At 31.4% G+C, this 25617-nt stretch overlaps 2 protein-coding genes, 1 long non-coding RNA gene and 3 pseudogenes across 3 annotated transcripts; 4 read left to right on the top strand and 2 right to left on the bottom strand.

Annotated features, from left to right (window-relative positions):
* Nucleotides 1–486: 486 nt before the first annotated feature.
* Nucleotides 487–1563, top strand: LOC111280839 (LOB domain-containing protein 22 pseudogene; annotated as a pseudogene).
* Nucleotides 1564–5158: 3595 nt separating this feature from the next.
* Nucleotides 5159–6243, top strand: LOC111281250 (LOB domain-containing protein 22 pseudogene; annotated as a pseudogene).
* A 2355-nt stretch (nt 6244–8598) lies between these two features.
* LOC149510682 (uncharacterized) lies at nt 8599–9165 on the top strand. The gene is made up of 2 exons (XR_016335230.1): nt 8599–8670; nt 8790–9165. It is a non-coding gene; the product is annotated as an uncharacterized LOC149510682 (long non-coding RNA).
* Nucleotides 9166–9453: 288 nt separating this feature from the next.
* LOC111280575 (LOB domain-containing protein 22 pseudogene) lies at nt 9454–10980 on the top strand (annotated as a pseudogene).
* A 4184-nt stretch (nt 10981–15164) lies between these two features.
* On the bottom strand, nt 15165–16498 carry LOC111280973 (NDR1/HIN1-like protein 13). The gene has a single exon (XM_022868529.2). It carries the CDS (start codon nt 16235–16237, stop codon nt 15467–15469), a length of 771 nt encoding a protein of 256 aa, XP_022724264.1. The 5' UTR covers nt 16238–16498; the 3' UTR covers nt 15165–15466.
* A 4456-nt stretch (nt 16499–20954) lies between these two features.
* On the bottom strand, nt 20955–25398 carry LOC111280956 (protein HOTHEAD-like). The gene is made up of 6 exons (XM_022868509.2): nt 25069–25398; nt 24121–24499; nt 22636–22946; nt 22160–22545; nt 21417–21985; nt 20955–21340 (listed from the first exon to the last, which is right to left on the bottom strand). The coding sequence occupies exons 1-6, from the start codon at nt 25142–25144 to the stop codon at nt 21286–21288; spliced, it is 1776 nt and encodes a 591-aa protein (XP_022724244.2). The 5' UTR covers nt 25145–25398; the 3' UTR covers nt 20955–21285.
* Between the last annotated feature and the right edge of the window lie 219 nt (nt 25399–25617).

The following is a 25617-nucleotide window of genomic DNA, read 5'->3' as shown; positions in this document are numbered from 1 at the left end:
GGGGACCTTTCTAGTTGGCTTTTGTTCTCAAACCTTAAATACCAAGCTTTCAGAGTTGAGTTTGATCTGAAGCTTCAAGAGTGCCCTGTGAAATACTACTTTTTCTCAGTCAATCAGCATACAGAACGAGAAGATGGTTGTTAGAAATTCCCTGGAAATAAACATTCGAGAAACAAAGGGAAGAGACCAGTAATGCCAATGACCTTGTAACTCTTATGGGTTGGGAGATGAGGTGGATAAAGAGATAAATGCGTGACTTCCTATTTTATCAATAGCCAGTATAAAAATTTTAAAACTTCTAAAAGTAGATATCTCAGTTTTTTTTTTTTTTTTCTTCAAGTATTTGAGGCTATCAACATTTAGTTACGATCATTCAAATTAAAAGTTTGACATTTTATTAAACAGATCATAAAGCCGTTGGCAACACATTAAAATCAAAGTGTTCCAACTTGCCAAACTTCTCAAGCCCAAAAATATCCACAATAACAGAATTTGTTAACTTTCTCTGCTGACCATTTCTCCTTCATATATCAAACTGCCTGTCATTCCTTTCATTTCTCTGTCTCGCCCATTTTCCCCTCCTTTATTCCCATCCCACCAGGAGAAAACAAAGAAAGAACAAACAGCACCAGAAATAAACATTTCCTGAAAAGAAAAAAAAACTGCACCATCCCCGGCGGGCAACGCATCCGAAGAAAAAAAAGAAAGGAAACAACAGCACCAAATATGTGTATTTCAAGAAGTGGTTGCAACAACAGAACACAAGCTTGCGCTGCGTGTAAATACCAACGCAGGAAGTGCGCTCCTAACTGCATTCTGGCCCCTTATTTTCCTCATGATCGCCAAATACAATTCCAAAATGCGCATAAATTGTTCGGAGTCATCAACATCACCAAGATCATCAAGACCCTCAACCCTCCTGATAAAAACATTGCCATGCGTACCATCATATTTCAATCCGATGCACGAGCCAATGACCCCGTCGGAGGTTGTTATAGGATCATCCAAGAGCTTCAGCGTCAGATAGAGTACAGCCAGGCTGAGCTTGACCTGGTTTTTCATCAGCTAGCCAAATGCCGAGCACAGGCCACTCATCAGCAGCAACAACAACAGTCTCATTTGCAACTGCAACAACCAGGCGGTTCATCAACACTAGGTTGTGAAATGATGAATCCAGATCCACTGAACTCCGATAATTCGAATTATTATTATGTTCAAGAGCCTCGGGAAGAGCAGTTTGCTGTGAATGACAACAACCATCATGATCACTTACAAGAAAATTATGATTCATGGGGCATACAAGAGACAACGACAGCCATGTCAACTTTGAATATCAAGCAAAGTTTTCTCAAAGAATGCGACAATAATCATGAAGATGAAGTTAAGCCAGATATTGGGATACCTTAAGAAGAACATGAGATAAAGTTTGAGACTGATCCAGAACTAGTTGAAAGAAGGTTTGTTCCATCGACACAGTTGGTTATGTCATCTTAGTCATAAAATTTTCATCTCATGAGTTAAAAGAGATGATGATATATAATATAAGAGAGAAATAAATGCATATTGACATGCACAATAAAGTTTTCATTATCTATTGATTAAGGATCATTGGAAATGATGCCTTTCCAGGCCTCATTCTCAGTTTTTCTCTTTCTCTTTTTAAATGATACAAGACATGCACCTTTTGGGTTCAAATTGTTATTCATTACAAGTTGTTGTTTGTGCATGCGACATAGAACCGGATCTATCTATCCTATGATGGAATATGCCCGTCCTTATATTTTAATACCATAGAAGGAATTAAAGAAGCTCCAATTCTAGTGCCATTGGTTCTCTAACTGCCCAAGAACTCCTCCTCGCTGAAAACAAATTAATTAACCCATTTTTCATGGGGCTCGTATATGGTACTATTTTTTTTATACAAAAAAGAAAAATCGAAATTTGAAAGTAAAAAAGGGATTACATGTGTTTAAATTTTAATTCAAAACGTGTTAGATATCATTTTTTGTAAAAGATTTTATTATTGAGTTATCAAATAATTTCACTTTTAATGAAATCATATATATTATTATATGATAACATATGTAAACACTTATAAGGCTTGTCACATGTATATTTATGTGATAACTTCTTTAGATGACATGTAGGATTTTTTTTTAAGATTATAACTTCTTTTAATTAGAAACTGGACAATTTTAAATTTATTCTAATATTAAAATTATTCAAATTATAATTACAAATTAAATTAATCTAAAGATATGTTTTTTAAAATTAAAATTTAAAAATATGAATTTTATCCAAATAATTTTAATTCTTACCAGATAAACTTATTTTATAAATTTTTAATTATGAAAATCTTGCAACATATTTTAAAATTATAAAGATTAAATTTATCTGAATTTTTCAAAATTTTACTATATATTTTTTTATCTTAATTTATATCAAACAAAAATTATATTTTAAAAAATTTACGTAATATATTGAAAATTTAAATAATCTTTTCATATTAAATCTCTAAATAATAAGACATATATCCATCTCAACTTTAACTATTAATTTTATAATTGAAAAATTGAAAGAAATTTGATTTAATTTTTATCATTTATCATTTTTTAATTTTTTTAAATATCAATTTCAAAATTATCTATTCAATTTTAAATGTCATCTAAGAGTTATTCTACAAATTAAAGATATAAATGTAATGTGCCATATCATTTTTTATTTTTTATTTGCAACTTTTTGGAATTCTACTACTATTACAATTTTTTTTATTTGCATCTTTTTTTTTCAATGTATATTCTATTACTATTCAAAGTTTGTTTTATGAAAATTAATAATTTTTTAATTTATTTTTTTCACATATCTCCTAATATCTTGTTATATTTTTGTATTGCAATTTGAATAAGATTACAAAAGTGAAAATATACATATACATTTTTATTATTCAATTTATCATTCAATAACATATGGATTTTTATTCTTTTAAGAAAGATATGTAATTTATTTTTATTTGATATAAATTTTAAGTATATAAATATTATTACAAATAAAGATGGTACAAAGTGAGAACATGTCATTTTCTTTTTGCTTTTTTAAAAAAATTTATTTTTTATAACAAGTTAGTCAAAAATAAAATTTGTTAAATGTTATAAATTTTGAAATTTTGAATATAGTTTTTTTTTTAAATACCAATCTATATTTATATACGCATGACATAAATAAAACTATTTCATATGTGGTCACAATCTAGTATATACATAAAGAATTTTTTTAAAAAAAATGTCAAAACTTTTTATTAAAATTTCATTTGATGGATATTTTAATTTTTTAATTTTTACTATTTATCTTTGAACTTTTATTCAGTTTTTAGTTTATTTTTCACAAAAAAAAATATAAAAAAAAATCTTCCAAATTAACTGAGCATAAGCAAACCTCCAAAAACTAATCCTCCAAGAAGATAAAAGATATATTTATGATATTGGGTGAAGAAAATCATAATCATGATTAGCAAATGGTTATCCAGTTAACCTTCATTCCAAATAAATATAGTCGGCAATATCATGAGTTGATGAGTTTGCTAATTTCCCATCCCTATCTCTTTCCTAAGTGTCCTTTCATTTATGCATGATTTACTAAATTTCGATGATAATTTATAATGTGTACAAGATTTATCAAAAATTAAAAAAAAAAAAAACTCAAAATTACTATCAAAGCAAACTCAACCACGAATGATGATTAAATCAGTAGTAATATATATACAAAAAATGTAAATATATAAAGTTTCTTAATGAAACTTTTTAACTTTATAAATGCATTAAGATATCGTCACATGTTTTCTTTTAATTATTTCTTTTTATTATACTCTTATGGGATATATATATATATATATATATATATATTTTGCAGACTTCAGGACCACAATGCAACCTTTATATCCCTGCTCCAATCCTTCGGCATGGGGAAAATGTTTTGGTATGAGAAGTCTCCATAATCCGAATTGGTGTATTCATTCTGTAATTTCAAAAAATGCCTGTAGTTTCCAATTTCAATGAAATTTTCTTCCTTAAGTGGTTTGGTTCACCACTGTGTAGGTCATATTCGAGTTAGAATCAGCAAACCCTGAGCTTGTGGTAGATTCAGTTGATCAGCCAGATTTCATGTGTGGTTCAAGAAAAGCAAGTGTGCATCAACTTTAATGCCACCTCGATGCCCAGCTCGATAAAAAGGGGAATGGCAGAGCATCACAGGAAACCTCCAATCCACTAAAGCTGGACCATTTGAGAATGTTTCCAAGGAAACCTTGTAGGATTATCTATAACATAGGAGCTTCACATCATATTTGTCTAGAGGGAATGTGCCTTGGGTGGATGGAGGTGAGCGAAAGAAGTTGTAGAAGAAAAAAAACAGTACCAAATTGTTTATCCCCCAACAGTGTTGGTTAAGTGATATTAAAATCCCTGCATTCAAGTTTATTCTCTCTCTCTCTCTCTCTCTCTCTGTAATTTACATCAGAACTCTTAAGATTTATACCTGCAATTTACTGGTGATTCTCTTATACCCTGCAAAGGAATCATGTTCTTGATTCACAAAAATTAAGAATGAAATGCAATACTCTCGTCAAGCCTTGTTTGGCCATCCGACATTGGAGGATGCCATGGTTGAAACCAGACCAGTCACCCGTTTCTGCAGGGGACCTTTCTAGTTGGCTTTTGTTCTCAAACCTTAAATACCAAGCTTTCAGAGTTGAGTTTGATCTGAAGCTTCAAGAGTGCCCTGTGAAATACTACTTTTTCTCAGTCAATCAGCATACAGAACGAGAAGATGGTTGTTAGAAATTCCCTGGAAATAAACATTCGAGAAACAAAGGGAAGAGACCAGTAATGCCAATGACCTTGTAACTCTTATGGGTTGGGAGATGAGGTGGATAAAGAGATAAATGCGGGACTTCCTATTTTATCAATAGCCAGTATAAAAATTTTAAAACTTCTGAAAGTAGATATCTCAGTTTTTTTTTTTTCTTCAAGTATTTGAGGCTATCAACATTTAGTTACGATCATTCAAATTAAAAGTTTGACATTTTGCTAAACAGATAATAAAGCTGTTGGCTACACATTAAAATCAAAGTGTTCCAACTTGCCAAACTTCTCAAGCCCAAAAATATCCACAATAACAGAATTTGTTAACATTCTCTGCTGACCATTTCTCCTTCATATATCAAACTGCCTGTCATTCCTTTCATTTCTCTGTCTCGCCCATTTTCCCCTCCTTTATTCCCATCCCACCAGGAGAAAACAAAGGAAGAACAAACAGCACCAGAAATAAACATTTCCTGAAAAGAAAAAAAAAACTGCACCATCTCCGGCGGGCAGCGCATCCGAAGAAAGAAAAAAAAAGGAAACAACAGCACCAAATATGTGTATTTCAAGAAGTGGCTGCAACAACAGAACACAAGCTTGCGCTGCGTGTAAATACCAACGCAGGAAGTGCGCTCCTAACTGCATTCTGGCCCCTTATTTTCCTCATGATCGCCAAATACAATTCCAAAATGCGCATAAATTGTTCGGAGTCATCAACATCACCAAGATCATCAAGACCCTCAACCCTCCTGATAAAAACATTGCCATGCGTACCATCATATTTCAATCCGATGCACGAGCCAATGACCCCGTCGGAGGTTGTTATAGGATCATCCAAGAGCTTCAGCGTCAGATAGAGTACAGCCAGGCTGAGCTTGACCTGGTTTTTCATCAGCTAGCCAAATGCCGAGCACAGGCCACTCATCAGCAGCAACAACAACAGTCTCATTTGCAACTGCAACAACCAGGCGGTTCATCAACACTAGGTTGTGAAATGATGAATCCAGATCCACTGAACTCCGATAATTCGAATTATTATTATGTTCAAGAGCCTCGGGAAGAGCAGTTTGCTGTGAATGACAACAACCATCATGATCACTTACAAGAAAATTATGATTCATGGGGCATACAAGAGACAACGACAGCCATGTCAACTTTGAATATCAAGCAAAGTTTTCTCAAAGAATGCGACAATAATCATGAAGATGAAGTTAAGCCAGATATTGGGATACCTTAAGAAGGACATGAGATCAAGTCTGAGACTGATCCAGAACTAGTTGAAAGGAGGTTTGTTCCATCGACACAGTTGGTTATGTCATCTTAGTCATAAAATTTTCATCTCATGAGTTAAAAGAGATGATGATATATAATATGAGTGAGAAATAAATTCACATTGACATGCACAATAAAGTTTTGATTATCTGTTGATTAAGGATCATTGGAAATGATCTCAGTTTTTCTCTTTCTCTTTTTGAATGATACAAGACATGCACCTTTTGGGTTCAAATTGTTATTCATTACAAGTTGTTGTTGTTGTTTGTGCATGCGACATAGAACCGGATCTATCTATCCTATGATGGAATATGCCTGTCCTTATATTTTAATACCATAGAAGGAATTAAAGAAGCTCCAATTCTAGTGCCATTGGTTCTCTAATTGCCCAAGAACTCCTCCTCGCTGAAAACAAATTAATTAACCCATTTTTCATGGGGCTCGTATATGGTACTATTTTTTTTTTACAAAAAAAAATCGAAATTTGAAAATAAAAAAGGGATTACATGTGTTTAAATTTTAATTCAAAACGTGTTAGATATCATTTTTTGTAAAAGATTTTATTATTGAGTTATCAAATAATTTCACTTTTAATGAAATCATATATATTATTATATGATAACATATGTAAACACTTATAAGGTTTGTCACATGTATATTTATGTGAGAACTTCTTTAGATGACATGTAGCATATATTTTTTTAAGATTATAACTTCTTTTAATTAGAAACTGGATAATTTTAAATTTATTCTAATATTAAAATTATTCAAATTATAATTACAAATCAAATTAATCTAAAGATATGTTTTTTAAAATTAAAAATTAAAAAAATGAATTTTATCCAAGTAATTTTAATTCTTACCAGATAAACTTATTTTATAAATTATTTAATTATGATAATCTTTCAACATATTTTAAAATTATAAAGATTAAATTTATCTGAATTTTTCAAAATTTTACTATATATTTTTTTATCTTAATTTATATGAAACAAAAATTATATTTTAAAAAATTTACATAATATATTGAAAATTCAAATAGTCTTTTCATATTAAATCTCTAAATAATAAGACATATATCCGTCTCAACTTTAACTATTAATTTTATAATTGAGAAATAGGAAGAAATTTGATTGAATTTTTATCATTTATCATTTTTTATTTTTTTTAAATATCAATTTCAAAATTATCTATTCAATTTTAAATGTCATCTAAGAGTTATTCTACAAATTAAAGATATAAATGTAATGTGTTATATCATTTTTTATTTTTGATTTGCAACTTTTTGGAATTCTATTACTATTACAATTTCTTTTTTATTTGCATCTTTTTTTTTTCAATGTATATTCTATTACTATTCAAAGTTTGTTTTATGAAAATTAATAATTTTTTAATTTATTTTTTTCACATATCTCCTAATATCTTGTTATATTTTTGTATTGCAATTTGAATAAGATTACAAAAGTGAAAATATAAATATACATTTTTATTATTCAATTTATCATTCAATAACATATGGATTTTTATTCTTTTAAGAAAGATATGTAATTTATTTTTATTTGATATAAATTTTAAGTATATAAATATTGTTACAAATAAAGATGGTACAAAGTGAGAACATGTCATTTTCTTTTTGCTTTTTTAAAAAAATTTATTTTTTATAACAAGTTAGTCAAAAATAAAATTTGTTAAATGTTATAAATTTTGAAATTTTGAATATAGTTTTTTTTTTAAAATACCAGTCTATATTTATATACGCATGACATAAATAAAACTATTTCATATGTGGTCACAATCTAGTATATACATAAAGAATTTTCAAAAAAAAAAAAGGTCAAAACTTTTTATTAAAATTTCATTTGATGGATATTTTAATTTTTTAATTTTTTAACTTTTACTATTTATCTTTGAACTTTTATTCAGTTTTTAGTTTATTTTTCACAAAAAAAAATATAAAAAAAAATCTTCCAAATTAACTGAGCATAAGCAAACCTCCAAAAACTAATCCTCCAAGAAGATAAAAGATATATTTATGATATTGGGTGAAGAAAATCATAATCATGATTAGCAAATGGTTATCCAGTTAACCTTCATTCCAAATAAATATAGTCGGCAATATCATGAGTTGATGAGTTTGCTAATTTCCCATCCCTATCTCTTTCCTAACTGTCCTTTCATTTACGCATGATTTACTAAATTTCCATTATAATCTATAATGTGTACAAGATTTATCAAAAATTAAAAAAAAAAAAAACTCAAAATTACAATCAAAGCAAACTCAATCACGAATTATGATTAAATCAGTAGTAATATATATGCCAAAAATGTAAATATATAAAGTTTCTTAATGAAATTTTTTAACTTTATAAATGCATTAAGATAGCTTCACATGTTTTCTTTTAATTGTTTTTTTTTTTTTATTATACTCTTATGGGATATATATATATATATATATATATATATATATATTGCAGACTTCAGGACCACAATGCAACCTTTATATATCCCTGCTCCAATCCTTCGGCATGGGGAAAATGTTTTGGTATGAGATGTCTCCATAATCCGAATTGGTGTATTCATTCTGTAATTTCGAAAAATGCCTGTAGTTTCCAATTTCAATGAAATTTTCTTCCTTAAGTGGTTTGGTTCACCACTGTGTAGGTCATATTCGAGTTAGAATCAGCAAACCCTGAGCTTGTGGTAGATTCAGTTGATCAGCCAGATTTCATTTGTGGTTCAAGAAAAGCAAGTGTGCATCAACTTTAATGCCACCTCAATGCCAAGCTCGAAAAAAAGGGGAATGGCAGAGCATCACAGGTAACCTCCAATCCACTAGAGCTGGACCATTTGAGAATGTTTCCATGGAAACCTTGTAGGATTATCTCTAACATAGGAGCTTTACATCATATTTGTCTAGAGGGAATGTGCCTTGGGTGGATGGAGGTGAGCGAAAGAAGTTGTAGAAGAAAAAAAACAGTACCAAATTGTTTATCCCCCAACAGTGTTGGTTAAGTGATATTAAAATCTCTGCATTCAAGTTTATTCTCTCTCTCTCTCTCTGTAATTTACATCAGAATTCTTAAGATTTATACCTGCAATGTACCGGTGATTCTCTTATACCCTGCAAAGGAATCATGTTCCTGATTCATAAAATGCAATGCAATACTCTGGTCAAGCCTTGTTTGTCCATCCGGCATTGGAGGATGCCATGGTTGAAACCAGACCAGTCACCCGTTTCTACAGGGGACCTTTCTAGTTGGCTTTTGTTCTCAAACCTTAAATACCAAGCTTTCAGAGTTGAGTTTGATCTGAAGCTTCAAGAGTGCCCTGTGAAATACTACTTTTTCTCAGTCAATCGGCATACAGAGCGAGAAGATGGTTGTTAGAAATTCCCTGGAAATAAACATTCGAGAAACGAAGGGAAGAGACCAGTAATGCCAATGACCTTGTAACTCTTATGGGTTGGGAGATGAGGTGGATAAAGAGATAAATGCGTGACTTCCTATTTTATCAATAGCCAGTATAAAAATTTTAAAACTTCTAAAAGTAGATATCTCAGTTTTTTTTTTTTCTTCAAGTATTTGAGGCTATCAACATTTAGTTACGATCATTCAAATTAAAAGTTTGACATTTTATTAAACAGATCATAAAGCTGTTGGCTACACATTAAAATCAAAGTGTTCCAACTTGCCAAACTTCTCAAGCCCAAAAATATCTACAACAACAGAATTTGTTAACTTTCTCTGCTGACCATTTCTCCTTCATATATCAAACTGCCTGTCATTCCTTTCATTTCTCTGTCTCGCCCATTTTCCCCTCCTTTATTCCCATCCCACCAGGAGAAAACAAAGGAAGAACAAACAGCACCAGAAATAAACATTTCCTGAAAGGAAAAAGAAAACTGCACCATCCCCGGCGGGCAACGCATCCGAAGAAAAAAAAAAAAGGAAACAACAGCACCAAATATGTGTATTTCAAGAAGTGGTTGCAAGAACACAACACAAGCTTGCGCTGCGTGCAAATACCAACGCAGGAAGTGCGCTCCTAACTGCATTCTGGCCCCTTATTTTCCTCATGATCGCCAAATACAATTCCAAAATGCGCATAAATTGTTCGGAGTCATCAACATCACCAAGATCATCAAGACCCTCAACCCTCCCGATAAAAACATTGCCATGCGTACCATCATATTTCAATCCGATGCACGAGCCAATGACCCCGTCGGAGGTTGTTATAGGATCATCCAAGAGCTTCAGCGTCAGATAGAGTACAGCCAGGCTGAGCTTGACCTGGTTTTTCATCAGCTAGCCAAATGCCGAGCACAGGCCACTCATCAGCAGCAACAACAACAGTCTCATTTGCAAATGCAACAACCAGGCGGTTCATCAACACTAGGTTGTGAAATGATGAATCCAGATCCATTGAACTCCGATAATTCGAATTATTATTATGTTCAAGAGCCTCAGGAAGAGCAGTTTGCTGTGAATGACAACAACCATCATGATCACTTACAAGAAAATTATAATTCATGGGGCATACAAGAGACAACGACATCCATGTCAACTTTGAATATCAAGCAAAGTTTTCTCAAAGAATGCGACAATAATCATGAAGATGAAGTTAAGCCAGATATTGGGATACCTTAAGAAGGACATGAGATCAAGTTTGAGACTGATCCAGAACTAGTTGAAAGGAGGTTTGTTCCATCGACACAGTTGGTTATGTCATCTTAGTCATAAAATTTTCATCTCATGAGTTAAAAGAGATGATGCTATATAATATGAGAGAGAAATAAATGCACATTGACATGCACAATAAAGTCTTGATTATCTGTTGATTAAGGATCATTGGAAATGATGCCTTTCCAGGCCTCATTCTCAGTTTTTCTCTTTCTCTTTTTAAATGATACAAGACATGCACCTTTCGGGTTCAAATTGTTATTCATTACAAGTTGTTGTTGTTGTTGTTTGTGCATGCGATATAGAACCGGATCTATCTATCCTATGATGGAATATGCCTGTCCTTATATTTTAATACCATAGAAGGAATTAAAGAAGTTCCAATTCTAGTGCCATTGGTTCTCTAACTGCCCAAGAACTCGTCCTCGCTGAAAACAAATTAATTAACCCATTTTTCATGGGGCTCGTATATAGTACTATTTTTTTTATACAAAAAAAATCGAAATTTGAAAATAAAAAAGGGATTACATGTGTTTAAATTTTAATTCAAAACGTGTTAGATATCATTTTTTGTAAAAGATTTTATTATTGAGTTATCAAATAATTTCACTTTTAATGAAATCATATATATTATTATATGATAACATATGTAAACACTTATAAGGTTTGTCACATGTATATTTATGTGATAACTTCTTTAGATGACATGTAGGATATATTTTTTTTAAGATTATAACTTCTTTTAATTAGAAACTGGATAATTTTAAATTTATTCAAATATTAAAATTATTCAAATTATAATTACAAATCAAATTAATCTAGAGATATGTTTTTTAAAATTAAAAATTAAAAATATGAATTTTATCCAAATAATTTTAATTCTTACCAGATAAACTTATTTTATAAATTTTTAATTATGAAAATCTTGCAACATATTTTTAAATTATAAAGATTAAATTTATCTGAATTTTTCAAAATTTTACTATATATTTTTTTATCTTAATTTATATCAAACAAAAATCATATTTTAAAAAATTTACGTAATATATTGAAAATTTAAATAATCTTTTCATATTAAATCTCTAAATAATAAGACATATATCCGTCTCAACTTTAACTATTAATTTTATAATTGAGAAATAGGAAGAAATTTGATTGAATTTTTATCATTTATCATTTTTTATTTTTTTTAAATATCAATTTCAAAATTATCTATTCAATTTTAAATGTCATCTAAGAGTTATTCTACAAATTAAAGATATAAATGTAATGTGTTATATCATTTTTTATTTTTGATTTGCAACTTTTGGAATTCTATTACTATTACAATTTTTTTTTATTTGCATCTTTTTTTTTCAATGTATATTCTATTACTATTCAAAGTTTGTTTTATGAAAATTAATATTTTTTTAATTTATTTTTTTCACATATCTCCTAATATCTTTTATATTTTTGTATTGCAATTTGAATAAGATTACAAAAGTGAAAATATACTTATACATTTTTATTATTCAATTTATCATTCAACAACATATGGATTTTTATTCTTTTAAGAAAGATATGTAATTTATTTTTATTTGATATAAGTTTTAAGTATATAAATATTATTACAAATAAAGATGGTACAAAGTGAAGACATGTCATTTTCTAAATATTTAAAGTATCCATCAAATGAAATTTTAATAAAAAGTTTTAATAAAAATAAAGAGTAAAATAAATAAATAGTCGCTCAATTTTATGGCTCTTTTTAGAATGATTACTTAAATATTAATATTTTTAATTTAATCACTTAAATTTAAATTAGTGTTTTTTTAGTCCCTTAGCTTATAGTGACTGATGGCATGCTAATGTAGTAATGTTACATTAATTGTTAGGTGTAATGTGCTATTACCACATTATATGATAAATCACATGGTATTACTAATGTGATATTATAAAATTTTAAAAAATAAATATATTTTAGTTACTTAATTTTTTAAATTTTATACTCTGATAAATAAACTTTAAAACTTTACAATTTAATCACTAACACGTAAATCTATAAATTTTATAAAAGAAAAAAATAAGCATTTGATATTTTTATTACATAAAATTAAATTCTGAATTTTTTATTTTATTATAATTATAAAATTTAAATTTAAAAAAAAATTAAAAAAAATTATTTAGTTATAAAAATTAATGTTACTAAAATATTATTATTGAGCTTCGCAAATAAACTTTAAAGCAACGTATCCGCTGAATGTGTCTTGTCCTGTGATCCTTGGGGACAAGGACCCTTTGAAGGGGAGGGTAATGTCACGAGTCTAGCAAGGAAGAACAGTAACAGAAGGATCAAGAAGGATTATTATGGCTGTAATAGGAAGCTGAAAGTTGAGCTAATGAAAGAAGAAGCAAAGCTGACAATTGAGTTAAGACAGGAAGAAGCTAAGCTGAGGGAGAAAATTGAGCTGAAAGAAGAGAAAGCAGAGTCGAGAGAGGAGCTGACAGAACAGGAACCGAATGAGGATGCATACAAGGAAGCTGGTGCAACCAATTCTGCTGACATTGCTGCTGCTTACTGGTTCATTAGCATGAAACTTTATATTGATAGCTGTCACAAATACTGTTTTGGCAGCTGTTAAATATTTTGTTTTTATCAACTAGAAATAAATAGAAGCTGTTGGGGGAATTTTAGCATATGATGTGCATATAAAAAAAACAACATTGTATCAACCAAATGAAAATCACAAAAATTTGCTTCTATTTTCTTCTTCCTTCTGGGCCACCGCCATCTCTTTTGTTCTTGTTCAAATAAAAATCATGAGTTTAAAAGGAGAGCACATTCTCTTATAAAATAGAACAGATCACTCCAAATAACATGCCATCCACATTCTATTTCTAGCAGTTGGTAGTATGTATTTTATTTATTTATTTATTTATTTTGGAAAAGCAAAAGTGTAAAGACTTTTCCAAGAAATGCAAGCTAGCTTTCAGAATTGACTTGAGACCAGAAACCACCGAGCCTGGGACCCTTCCCTAAAACAACCCACAACAATAATTGTACTTCCTTCAGAATCGTCCACCGACAATAATATTTTATGAATTATGTACCAAATAACTTTTTTTTTGGTCTTTCAAATTTTAATAAAGAGGAGAAATTAATTAAATTTTTTTTCGAGAATGACGTGACAACCACTAATCTGTTTTTTTTTTTAGGATAATATACGTGTTATTCTGATTCACACACTTAAAGAGGATTGGGGCCACCATCACTGCTTGGAATTTAAGCAAAGCCAGTGAATTTACTACATTTTTTTAGTCACCAAAAAGGATTTTTAAAAGATTATGTTAATATTTATTTTATTTGAGAAAAACCCTTTTTTTTTTTCTTTCTTGAACTTAATTTCCATGCTTTTCTTTTTTATTTCCCTTTTTTCGGGAAAAAAAAACATAACTTGCTTTTCTTGGAAAACAATCTAGCCCTTGACAACCCTGCACATCTAAGGAAAAAGAGCAAAAAAATGTCTGTCTAGTTAGCTAATTATTTCTTCACTTCAACTTTTTACATGTGAAAAAAAATAGAAAAAAGGGCAAGTCCTATAAAACAAATATCTATATATTTATTAAAAATAGAAAAACAAATATAAAAAGTTATAGCTAGGTTATTCTTTGTTGACAAAAGCAAGAAAAAATCTAAAACTATGACTAAAAAATATTTATCACTTACAATAACATGTGATTGTTAATAATGATATGATATTGAACAAGTTCTAAAATTTAAATTTTAAAGATTAAATTTTAATTTTTGATAATCTCAAAAAAATCTAATTTATCGTAAGTAAAAATTTTAAACTATATAAATTAGTAAGGTAATATATGTTATATATTAAAAATATATTAATTTTTTAATTTCATTTGTAAAATTAACATGTACAAAAATGATTTAGTAACATATGAATTTGAATAATGTTTAGTGGGATTTGTTTCTGAATTTAGGGGGTAATACACCGTCGGCGGTGTATTGAAAATTGCCAAACTTACAAATAAATCTACTGGCAATCAAGTGGACAGCACAAAGTAAAAGCTTCACAAAAAAATAAAATAAAAAATAAATGCTTAGCCGACTTAAGAATGACCAAAAACCAAACTTCGGATCAATACAATTAAGTCGAAGAAAACTTTAGTTAAGTTGAAGTGATAAAATTCACAATTTTAAATCAAAATTTATTGGCCAGCTCGTCGGTGAACTTACTCAAATGCCCATGGCAACGCAATACCCAAAACTAACTCAATAATTTTCCATGATTTTTTTTTACAGTATTTTGGTCATCCAAATATTTTTTTTTTCATTAAAATAAGCTTAAATTTAAATTCAAAGTTAATTAAAAAAAATATAGTTCAATATTTCTTGAATTCAAATATAAATTAACAATATTGTACACTAATGAACAAAGACTAACAACAAAAACGCTAAAAGAAACATTGGAAAAAAACAAAAGTATACATTAAAACTTTCTATATCCTATTAATTATTGCAACCAATCACCAAATTTACACAACATATTATAACCAAAATAATGAATAACACAATTAAAAAAAAAATTTAAGACAAAAATAAAACAAAATAAACATCAAACCTTTTTTTTTTTCCTTCTCCAGTTTTTCTCTTCTCAATTCTCATCAGAACGTCCATTTCCAGATCTTGATCCTCAAATCAACCTTACACTTTGCATTAGAAGTTGAAGCCGTGGTTGCTGATTTCCCCGTCGGAGCAGTAGCTTTAATCCCTTTACAAATAACCCTAACACCAAGCTTTGGTGTCTTTAATGCTCCCATTTTTGCTTTCACTTTAGTGTCGAGCTTTATCTTTAATGGCAGCCCGTTCTTGCTCTTCAAAGCAGTCTTTAATTTGCCAGCTGACGTGTCATCAAGTTCTTGGTTGCTACTAGTTATGGCAGCTTTCAAAAGGGTCGTGTTTTTAGTGCCATGCACGAAGGAGCCGATTGAACCGTCCCCAATATCGATATCGTCGTCAGTGTAAAGAGAAATGGTGAAGGGGTCGTAAATATAGACGAGTTTCTTGTTGGGGTTTTTGGCTGTGACGTTGAGGTTGATGTTGGTGATGAGCTTGGAAGCTGAAGTTATGTTAAGGGTTGCGACTTTCAGGGATGAAACTGTGAAAGTAGGGCGGTGAGGGCGGTAAAGGACGTATAAAATAGCACCAGCTATGGCGGCTAGGAGGATAAGGAGGAGGATAGCTACGGTGGTCCAAAGGCAACAAGAGCACCAGCAGGAGCGACGGTAACGGTGGCGGTTGGGTTGTGGACGGTAGAGAGGGCGAGACGCTCCGTATAGTTGAGCTTTAGTGACGGGAAAGGACGGGTTGGCAGTGCTGGTGGGGGTGGTGCCATTTGTGGCTTGTTTGGATGAAGGGTAAACCCTGTCTGCCATGGTGGGAGGGAAAGAGAGAAAGGGAAAGAGAAGAACCAAAAAGGGTTTGTTTTGGTGACCGAAGAGAAAATAGTGATCTGTCCTTTCTTTATCTTTTTTTTTACTCTTTATGTAAAGTGGTCGCGTGTGTTTTGAGGGAGAGTGGGATTGTTTTGAACTGGGAAAGGTGTTTGGTCGAGTGTCTTTGAGATAAGGATAATTGACCTAAGGGAATGGAAGTGAACGGAGGGGAGAGAGGGCTTTGAAATGGGTGAGGAGAGAAAAGGGGGGATTTGAAGGAAGGGGATGAAAGGGAAGGAGGGTGGAACGGGAAAGAGAACAGAGACAGCAATGTTGTAACCAAAACCAAAGGAATGTTAACAGCAACGTTGGTAAATTAACACACACGTACATGCATTTGAGAATGAGAAACAATGTTAATTACGGCCATATCATTTCTCATGTTCCCATGTTACCTTATCTCAATCTCAGACTTCTCTAACAAAGAGGTTGACCCAAGAAACTTGATGATCAAAAGATGGTCAACGCTTAATTACAAGAAAGGGCAAAATTAATTTTAGTCATAGTTAATTGTAAATTATCATAGGCTCAACATAATTAATTATAATCAAAGGCATTTGCCAAACCTTTACCCAACTTGAGATTGTCTCTTTCCTTGGCTTTCCATTTTCTCAATCTTTGACAGCAAAGAAAATGAGGAAACCCACCAAATTGATTCCTCACCTAATGATTGATGACCAAAAAAATTTCAAATAATCGCCTACTAGCCTTTTCTTTTTTTTTTTTTTTTGGTTTCAAGGGGAGAGAGGTAAAGCTTTATTAAGAGGGGAAAAGGAAGATTTGATTTGAAATTAAGCTTTTATATCTTTCTAAAGGTTTCTATGGCCATTAAGCCATGAAGCGGAAGACACCTACTATCCTTTTCTTTGTGTTGTATTCTTTGTTTATTATTGTTAACATATCCATGTGATTGTGATTTTTAAAATGTATACCAAAATAATGAATCCATCTTTTTTTAGTAGTTATTAAAAATTTGATTGGAACGATGGTAGAAATTGTTTGGATTCGAACTTAAATCATATAATATGTCATAATTTCTCCTTTAATCATTGGGTTCAAAAAAATTTTATTAATCTATAGTAATTTGATTACCATCTTTTATTTGACATCAATGTTCTTCAATCCCATCCGGTTCCCAACTTAATTTTATTTATTTATTTATTTATTTTCTCCATGATATAAAACAATTTATTTCCCAATAAGGTTCAATGATATCAGTTTTCGAAGTAATAATAGTGAATTAAAACCAGAAGTTACTCTTTCTTAAGGAGAAAGTCCCAACAAATGGATAAAAAGATAGTAATAGTTTTATGAGAAATTTATGATAATTAGCTATCAGCAAAAAAATGTGCCACATTAAGCTCGATATCAAGGCCACAATTGCACAATTTTAATTTATAATTTTTTAAAGGAATTTTAGTTTATAATATGGAAAGAATGATATATATATATATATATGTAATTGCGATAGAGTTAAAATATTAAGGAGTATTCTTTTTACCATAGAAAAGAGTTGCAATTCACTTGCAAGTTTATATAATTAAGGGTTATTTTAATTAGGTGATGAGAAAGATTTTTATTATGTTATAATTGTTATTATTAAAATTTTAAGATTTCGACTAATAAAACAACATATATAGCACATTAGGAATACTCTTGCCACTAGTACAAATTAACTTTAAGAAAATTAGTACAGCTGCCATTGTTTATATACCTTTGTAGAAGTAATTAATGTGTTATAGAAATTGCACTGATTTTTTCATGAAAAAATGTGGTATAAGCTGTGAGCCTGTGCCTGTACTTTCATATAATTCTATAAAAAAGAATAGAAATTACTGATCTCAACTTCTTTTTAGAGTTTTTCTTTTTGTCAGTGTTGTATTATCAAATGAAATGATGACCATATGTTCAAGGGTTTCCATTTCTTTTTACCTCAAAAGAAAACATTAACAAGAAAAAACATTCAAGGATTTCGTTTCTTTTTGTCTGTGTCGAACAATACATGCATAGGACAGCAAAATACGACAAGAGACCTTGGCCTTGGTCTTGGCTTAATGGTTAATTAACCATATTATGTTTTCTCCTAGGTTTTTCTCTAATTTCTTTCTTTTCCTTTTTAATATTGGAGATAATTTCATCTTAATTTAATCATTAAAGCAAAAAAAATACTATAATTTTTCTTTTTTGAGTTTTTTCTTATTTCGCCGAGGTGTTTCATTTTGTATAAACATTATAATTATTGAACCAAATTTTTTATAAAATCTATAACTAAGTATGAACCATACTTTTATTTTTTATTTTTTTTCTTTCAAATTTTGGTCCGGCGAATCCGAGTGAGGTGAATGGTTCCCATATCTCAGATTTCAATGAGGTAGGCCCTAATATTTTCTTACTAGGCCGACCTTGATATATTTGGCCCATGCAATGAGCAAGATTCAGATGTTCCATTTTGGCTAGTTTTGCCATTAGTAAATGGAGCAATTCGGATTCTGAATATTTTATCTGGATCAGATAAAATCTTGGTGGTCATTGCGTGAATGAAAAAAATTTGTGCAAATCTTGCGTTTAATATTTTTTTCCAAAAAATGCAAAAATATGAGCTACAATCCTTACACTTTTCTAATCATAATAAAAATATATATATATATATATATATAATAATACATCACTTATCAGCGTGAGTTTTATATTATTTACACAATTTAAAATTTGATGAATTAATTATAACATAATAATTATAGATAATATAACATCTTGTTTTTTAGACCAAAATTATCATGGAAACTTGACAAGAATTCTCTTCTAAAGTAAGTTGAAATTGACATTTTCCATCAATGTTACAAGTTTACAACCCTATCTAAAAGATCAATTTAAGACATCATGAAGAGTTAAAAGTCGATATCTGAGTTATATAAATAAAAAATAAAGGTGATTGTAGACATTAAATATTTAGCAGTGGTCTTATTTTGATCTTTTATTTGATCCATTGAAATGAATGTTTCAATTGATCGAAAGGCATATTATTTGGAACAAGAAGGAGAAGGCATTTTTTTATTTTTTTGTGAAGAAAAAAGGGAGAAGGCATTACTTGTAGAGAACAAAAAGTTTGTTAAGAGGTAGCGGAAGTGAGTAATGATGGATCCAGAAATTTTTTTTTTTTTTTTTGGAGATGTTCACTTGTAATATATATAAAAAATTATTGACAATTTTATCAATTTTATCTACAAAAAAATGTCCAAGTAAAAATTTGTATAGTGTTCGGGAAAATTTTTTTTTAATTTTTGAATCTTTGGACCTTTGGAGAAGTGAGCATGGATATTCTTGTCAAATTTTGGCCAGCGTCTCGATAAAAATTTGCTAACTGGGAAATTATAGTTTGTTTTCTTGAACAATAACTGGGAATTTTACTGAATACAGACTGATGCTTGATTCTGTCACATGCACCACATGACAAGTTTTGAATTCTTTTTTCTTGTCTTAAATATTTCAAACTTGTGGTTTTTATCCGTGCTAGGGAGTACCAATAGTGATTGTCATACGATGATGATTGAAGAATCAAATACAACATCAATTTGGGAGGCTCATGGCATGACTTTATTGAATGCCTTGGATCTTGGAAGAAAATGCTGTTAATGATCCTTAAATTTTATGATAAAGAAACATCAATTTTATCATTCAAATCTACCAATGATGTCTTCAGTTCTTTTCTTTAGCTTTTAATGATTTGTCTTTTCATTAATCAAAAGTTTCATTCATCTGAAACAAGTAGGATAACCTGCTAAAATAAAACAAATACATAAGAAATTGTGAACAAACACCAAACCAAATCAATGATTATATAGTTTACAGAAGATCTAATTAATGTTCCGACATCTCTTCATTCAAGCTCCAGTTTTATAGTTGCATGCATGTTCTCAGCAAAAAGCAGTTTAGCTTGACCTTAGTACCAACTGGTTTGCGACCGCTGTTGAGTGGGAATTCTATTGAGGATTGTCATCCAAACCTATGATTGATTGCCTTGTAATGTGATTCTGAAACCATATATCAGCCACTCAACTTCCCCTTAAATGTTTTGACAGCCCAATTAACTGCGTGCATCCTAAAACACAAATTCACCAGCGTAGGAAACTGCAACTGCTTCCTTTTCAGCTGATACATAACATACATTTAAATGCCGCGTGAACTTACCTAACTTATTATTCAAGTTCGGTAGCTGTATTAACCTTTTGCTTGGTTTAGGCGCAACAAAACACTTCTGCTACTAAAGTCTGTTCTTTAAGATTCTCAAATCTCAACTACTAGTATTTTTCTTCATTAGAGTTGTTTCCAGTACGTTTATCCTCTTTCTGCAACTAATTGTCCTTAAAAATGAAAAACAGAAGAGAACATATATAGAGAGGGAATTAGCCTTTTAGTTGGAGAAGATGTATTTGGATGTTATGGTAATTTTGTTGTTTGCAAAAGAGGTCGGGAATATGTAAAAGGGTTACACGTGCTAGGATTTAAATTGAGATTTAAATTATAAATTTTTTTGAATGTCATCTTTTAATAATGATTGTATCAAGTAATAAAGTTAAAATTTAGGTTCAAATTATGGTAACTTTTTATTAGTGTATATAATCTCTGTTTGATTGCTTCAGAAATGTAAGAAAAAAGATGAGAAACAAAGTTTGGAACCTTAAATCCTTGATTATTTGGTACCAAAAACATCATAACCGACACATAGCGAATCCTGATATCCTAAACCATCATTTTTCTTTTTTTTTTTTTTGGGTTTTCATCAATCTTGGCACCAACCATTAGGAGCATAGTCAAGAAGAGTTCATGATACAAATTAAAAGCACAAATCAAATGGAAATGCTAATTTCCCAAGGCAAGCTAATTTGTACATACATACGCACTTGCTAAAAATACAAAATCATATTCCATTAATCCTACTGCTACAAACAAACACTGCTCTTCAAATGCTACCAGTTGGTCTTCAGTCATTACACACGAGCAGTTTTTCCTAGTCTTCTTCTCAAAATCTTGACTCCCATGTACCTGCAAAAATCAAAATGAACCAGGTTTAACATGAAAATGATTGTGCCCCACCTCTTTTCTAATAGTTAAAGCTTACCTGCCCATCATCAAGACAGTGCCCTGAGGATTAGTTCCTGGAGATTCACTAAATGTTGAGCCATCAACAATTCGGAGTCTGTTGGTACCAAGAACTTTGTGGTTAGAATTCACCACCTTACCAACGTGGCACCCTCCATGATAATGCCAAATAGTAATCACAGTGTCTTTGCAGAACTGCTCCAGGGACTTTGTGTCATTAGTGTGCTTTGGTATAAGGTTAATGTTAGCCTTGACACTCATGTTAAGTAGCTTCTCTACAGTTGGTTTGTCACACTGTGTGAAGTTTGTGAAACGGTCAGATTGTATAACCTTGGCAGCCATGCGGATCCCATCAACACAGCGCTGCAGATCACGTGGGTGGCTGAAGTAGTTGAAGGTGACCGAAGGGTTGTCATCAATGTTGGTGTTGACCAGGTTGAGGAGGCCTGTGGAAATGGGCCTGGCAATCTTCTCCAAAATGAAACCTCCCTTGAATGCCTCATGTGGTAGGTCTCGCTTTGTTTTGATGAAAGCTTGAATAGCTTCAGGTGTTCTTTGCTTTGGAGGAATCGTAGAGAGCTGGCCAATCTGGTTCAATATCACAAGAGACAAAAACCATCAGGACAAATTAAACCCTGAATTCTGATACACCATCCTACAAAAAACAATTCCCAACGCCGGAAATCTATGACTCAACATTATTGTAGGAAAATTTTACGCTAATTGTCCCTTCATAGTGAACTATCCAGTAGTTGTTCTTACTTCTGCAGACAATATTCCATGATGGCAGTGAATGCTATCCTGGGACTGTCCAAATCCGCTGCTAGCTTCAATGTACACTCCCATCTTTGTAATTCCTACAGTTTGAATAAGGGATTGTTCGACTGGTCTATCGGTGGGGATAAAAACTGAGTTCATGGGATTATCAGCCATGCCTTTGCCAACAAACTCATTGTGCAGTACCATGGAAATGTTCAACTTCTCGAGTTCAGCTTTCGGCCCGATACCACTGAGAATTAGCATTTGAGGAGTTCCAATCGCACCACAAGATACAATTACTTCACTCCTCCGATTGTTTGTGAGAAATGCCTGATGCAGGTTCCCATTTTCATCTTTGAAAATCACTCCCATTGCCCTTGGTCTCTTTCCTGTATCAGACATTAATTTTCATCTCATTACTGTCAGACATAATTGAATTCTGAAACCATAGTATAGTAAATACTTTAGTTTATGTATACCTGTTTTATCAAACAAGACTTTTTGGACCGTGGCATATACCAAGACAGTAAGCATTTTGGGGTTTGCAGAAGCAAGTAGTTCAGCAGCAGTATGACGACGGCCAAAGCGGTCGAAAATGGTACCACCAACTTTAGTTCCATAGATATGATCGTAAGTGAATCCATTATAAGGGGATACCCCAACATCCAAAAGACTGTCCTTGAAGGCATCCTGCCATTGTGCTAGTTTAGGCTGGTGAACAATCTGTTTCTCTACCCATGGATACGACTCATTCACTAGCCTTGCATCCCAACCCACTCTCCGAATAAAACTGCCATAATCCAACAACAAAGCTTAGACATCAATGCTAATTTCCAGTGGTGGCAACTGGCAATAGGCTAGACTTTTGCTAAATTTATGTTTTTGTGAATAAGTAAATTGGATCAAACTTTTGAATGTGGTCCCCACAATTAAAATAATATTAAAAAAGAATTTGCTGTCACCTTTCATATTTATTGTGATACGAAACAACTTTTTTCATGCTCCATGATAAAAGAAAAAAAAAATGAAGTAGATGAAAAGTAATTAGGTGGGATAGCAAAATGGGAAGATGCAGAGCCACAAAATCCATAAAAAAAAAAAAAAATGCATAAAGAGAAAAGGAGAAAAGAAAGGTGCCCAAAGTCCTAAACTTAAGGTCCTAATTTTCCGGTGGACCAAATGTGCTGGGCAAATAGTGAATCCCTAATAAGTGACATTATTGTCCCTTTTGGATCTGCAATGGACCTCTTACCTAATCAACCCTCATCCGAGCAAATTATGGCCAAAGGACCGCTCAAAGTTCACATCCAAAACATTTAATAATTAGCACAAAAAAATTTTTTAAATAAAGAAAAATATTTATATTTAAGAAAGAAAAGAGGACTTCATTAAAATGGAAGATGGAATCATAAATTTTTTTTGTTTTCCTTTTATACATTACAATATATGTGCCTTTTTATGACTCATCAGAAATCCATCATAAATTGTTCTTGGTAACCGAAACATCTTTGGCCCTTGAATTCTTTGTTGAATTTGTTTGCACATGATCATTTCTTGGCCTTCAAATTAAAAAAAAAAAAATGGATCACCACCAAGATTAAAGCAATATAGGGGACCCTAAAAATTTAATAAATGATTTGTAATTATGGACATTTAGATTTTCTGGTTTGACATGAGCAGTTGACTCCCACCTTCATGGTGTTACCTGTGAACTACGTTAGCCAAATTTCAATAGTGTTGGACTGAGTTCTCTAATAATTAATGAATTTTCTTATTCTCAGAAGATTTCCAGGTTACTTTCAGAAGGACTTTGGTTTTTTTGTTCTTTCCTTCTCTTCTTTTTTATAATTCTTTTGTTGAAATTCTTTCTAGGGCTCAGCCTTAATTAATTGAATTAGTAGTACTTTTTTTTTATTTAAAAAAAAAAAGAAAGAAAAGATGATGAAGAGTAGAAATGAAATTACTCTGAGTTTGCTCTGGTGTAAAAGCCAGCATTGATGCAAGTGCCACCCCCCAAAACCCTAGCCCTAGCATTAAGTACACCATCAGTGGAAATGAAAGGTTGGGAAGCAGAGGTTGGAGAAGTGTCTGCCAAGGCAATGTGGAAGTTGGTGAGGAAGGAGACATTGGCATTAGAGAAGGGAACTCCACCTCTCTCTAACAGTAACACACTGAAGTTTTGAGAGATTGTGGCAGCTAAGGGACACCCGGCTGTGCCACCTCCAACAATTATATAATCATAGGAAACTTCATCAGTAATTGATGATGAGAATGATGATGATGACGAAAATGAACTTGCCCTTTTGATGAATGGATAACGGAATTCGTAGAAATCCTCGGCACCTGCATTTTGCAAATTTCCACTTGTGTTATTTTCAATTTAGAATGCTCGATTTATCAAATGATAGGGAAGTAGGAGATTACAGTTGACTTTAGTTTCTTCCCAAATTTTCTCAAAGCAAAATCCAATTTATATTGAAGATACTTTTATAAGGTAAATTTTGATTCATTTTTCAAGCATACGCATGCACGTGCACGCACGCATATTTGTAAAACATATATAAAGGTAAAAAATGAAAGAAAAATCTCCATCTTACAAAATTCTATGGCAGTTCCCCCTATAATCAATTAAGGAATATAATCCAAAAAAAGGGAAAGAAAAATGAGATGCAAGGATCAATCAAAGCCAAATTTAATCAAACAAAAACAGATGCAAAGGAGATCATTTCAGATTCTGAAGAGAGAACTACTATTGACCCTAGAAGAAAAAAGAAAAATTATTTACACCCAAAAACTAAAATGAGGGATAAATATATACAGATATATAACATCAAGAGTACATAGACAAGAAACAATATCAAAAGTAGAAAAAAGAAGGGAAAAGAAAAAGACCAGAGAAAAGCAGCAAAAACCTTGAAGAGAAGACAGATTGTTAAGCCAAAGAACCAAACACAAAAAGAGCTTGATTGCTCCAACAAAAGCAGCCATTGAAAGGCCACAGCAGAAAAACAAACTCACTGCAAAAACCAAATAACTGCTAAACTGCTTTGCTTCCAAGAAAAAACACAAATTCCTCTATGTGGCTGTCACTGGTTGGCCTTGTTCTGTGTGTTATAACACTCAACTCTCACTATATATACAGCTTATAGCTTCAAGAGTCAAGAGCTGATTAATGATGAATATCAAAAACACCAAGATACAATTCAGATTATAATGAGATTAAAAAAAAGGTTTTTGCGGTTAACAAGGAATGCAGCTATCATCAGTATTTAAGATCATTGAAACAGTGGCTGGTGTAAGTCATTAATGGTGAAATGAATGCCACAGTTGGAGTAGAAGACCTCGGCCGTTGGATTAAAACTCTACTTTCATTTCATCATATCCATCCAAACGTTGTATGTAGCACGTAGCCAGCTCATATATACCTGCCTGGTTTTGCCACTTCTTTTTCTAACATTTTA

This window comes from Durio zibethinus, chromosome 28 (assembly GCF_047325235.1).
Source record: "Durio zibethinus cultivar Kanyao isolate XHJ-2024 chromosome 28, ASM4732523v1, whole genome shotgun sequence".
Taxonomy (NCBI): Eukaryota; Viridiplantae; Streptophyta; class Magnoliopsida; order Malvales; family Malvaceae; genus Durio; species Durio zibethinus.
This window is presented reverse-complemented; position numbering and strand designations above follow the sequence as displayed.

Excerpts from the sequence above, each read along its gene's own strand:
- LOC111280973 (XM_022868529.2), bottom strand. The coding sequence starts at position 16,237 with ATGGCAGACAGGGTTTACCCTTCATCCAAACAAGCCACAAATGGCACC.
- LOC111280956 (XM_022868509.2), bottom strand. The coding sequence starts at position 25,144 with ATGGCTGCTTTTGTTGGAGCAATCAAGCTCTTTTTGTGTTTGGTTCTT. Across the intron at positions 21,986-22,159 it reads ATGGAATATTGTCTGCAGAA|ATTGGCCAGCTCTCTACGAT; the intron begins GTAAGAACAACT and ends ATATTGAACCAG. Across the intron at positions 21,341-21,416 it reads ACTGTCTTGATGATGGGCAG|GTACATGGGAGTCAAGATTT; the intron begins GTAAGCTTTAAC and ends TGATTTTTGCAG.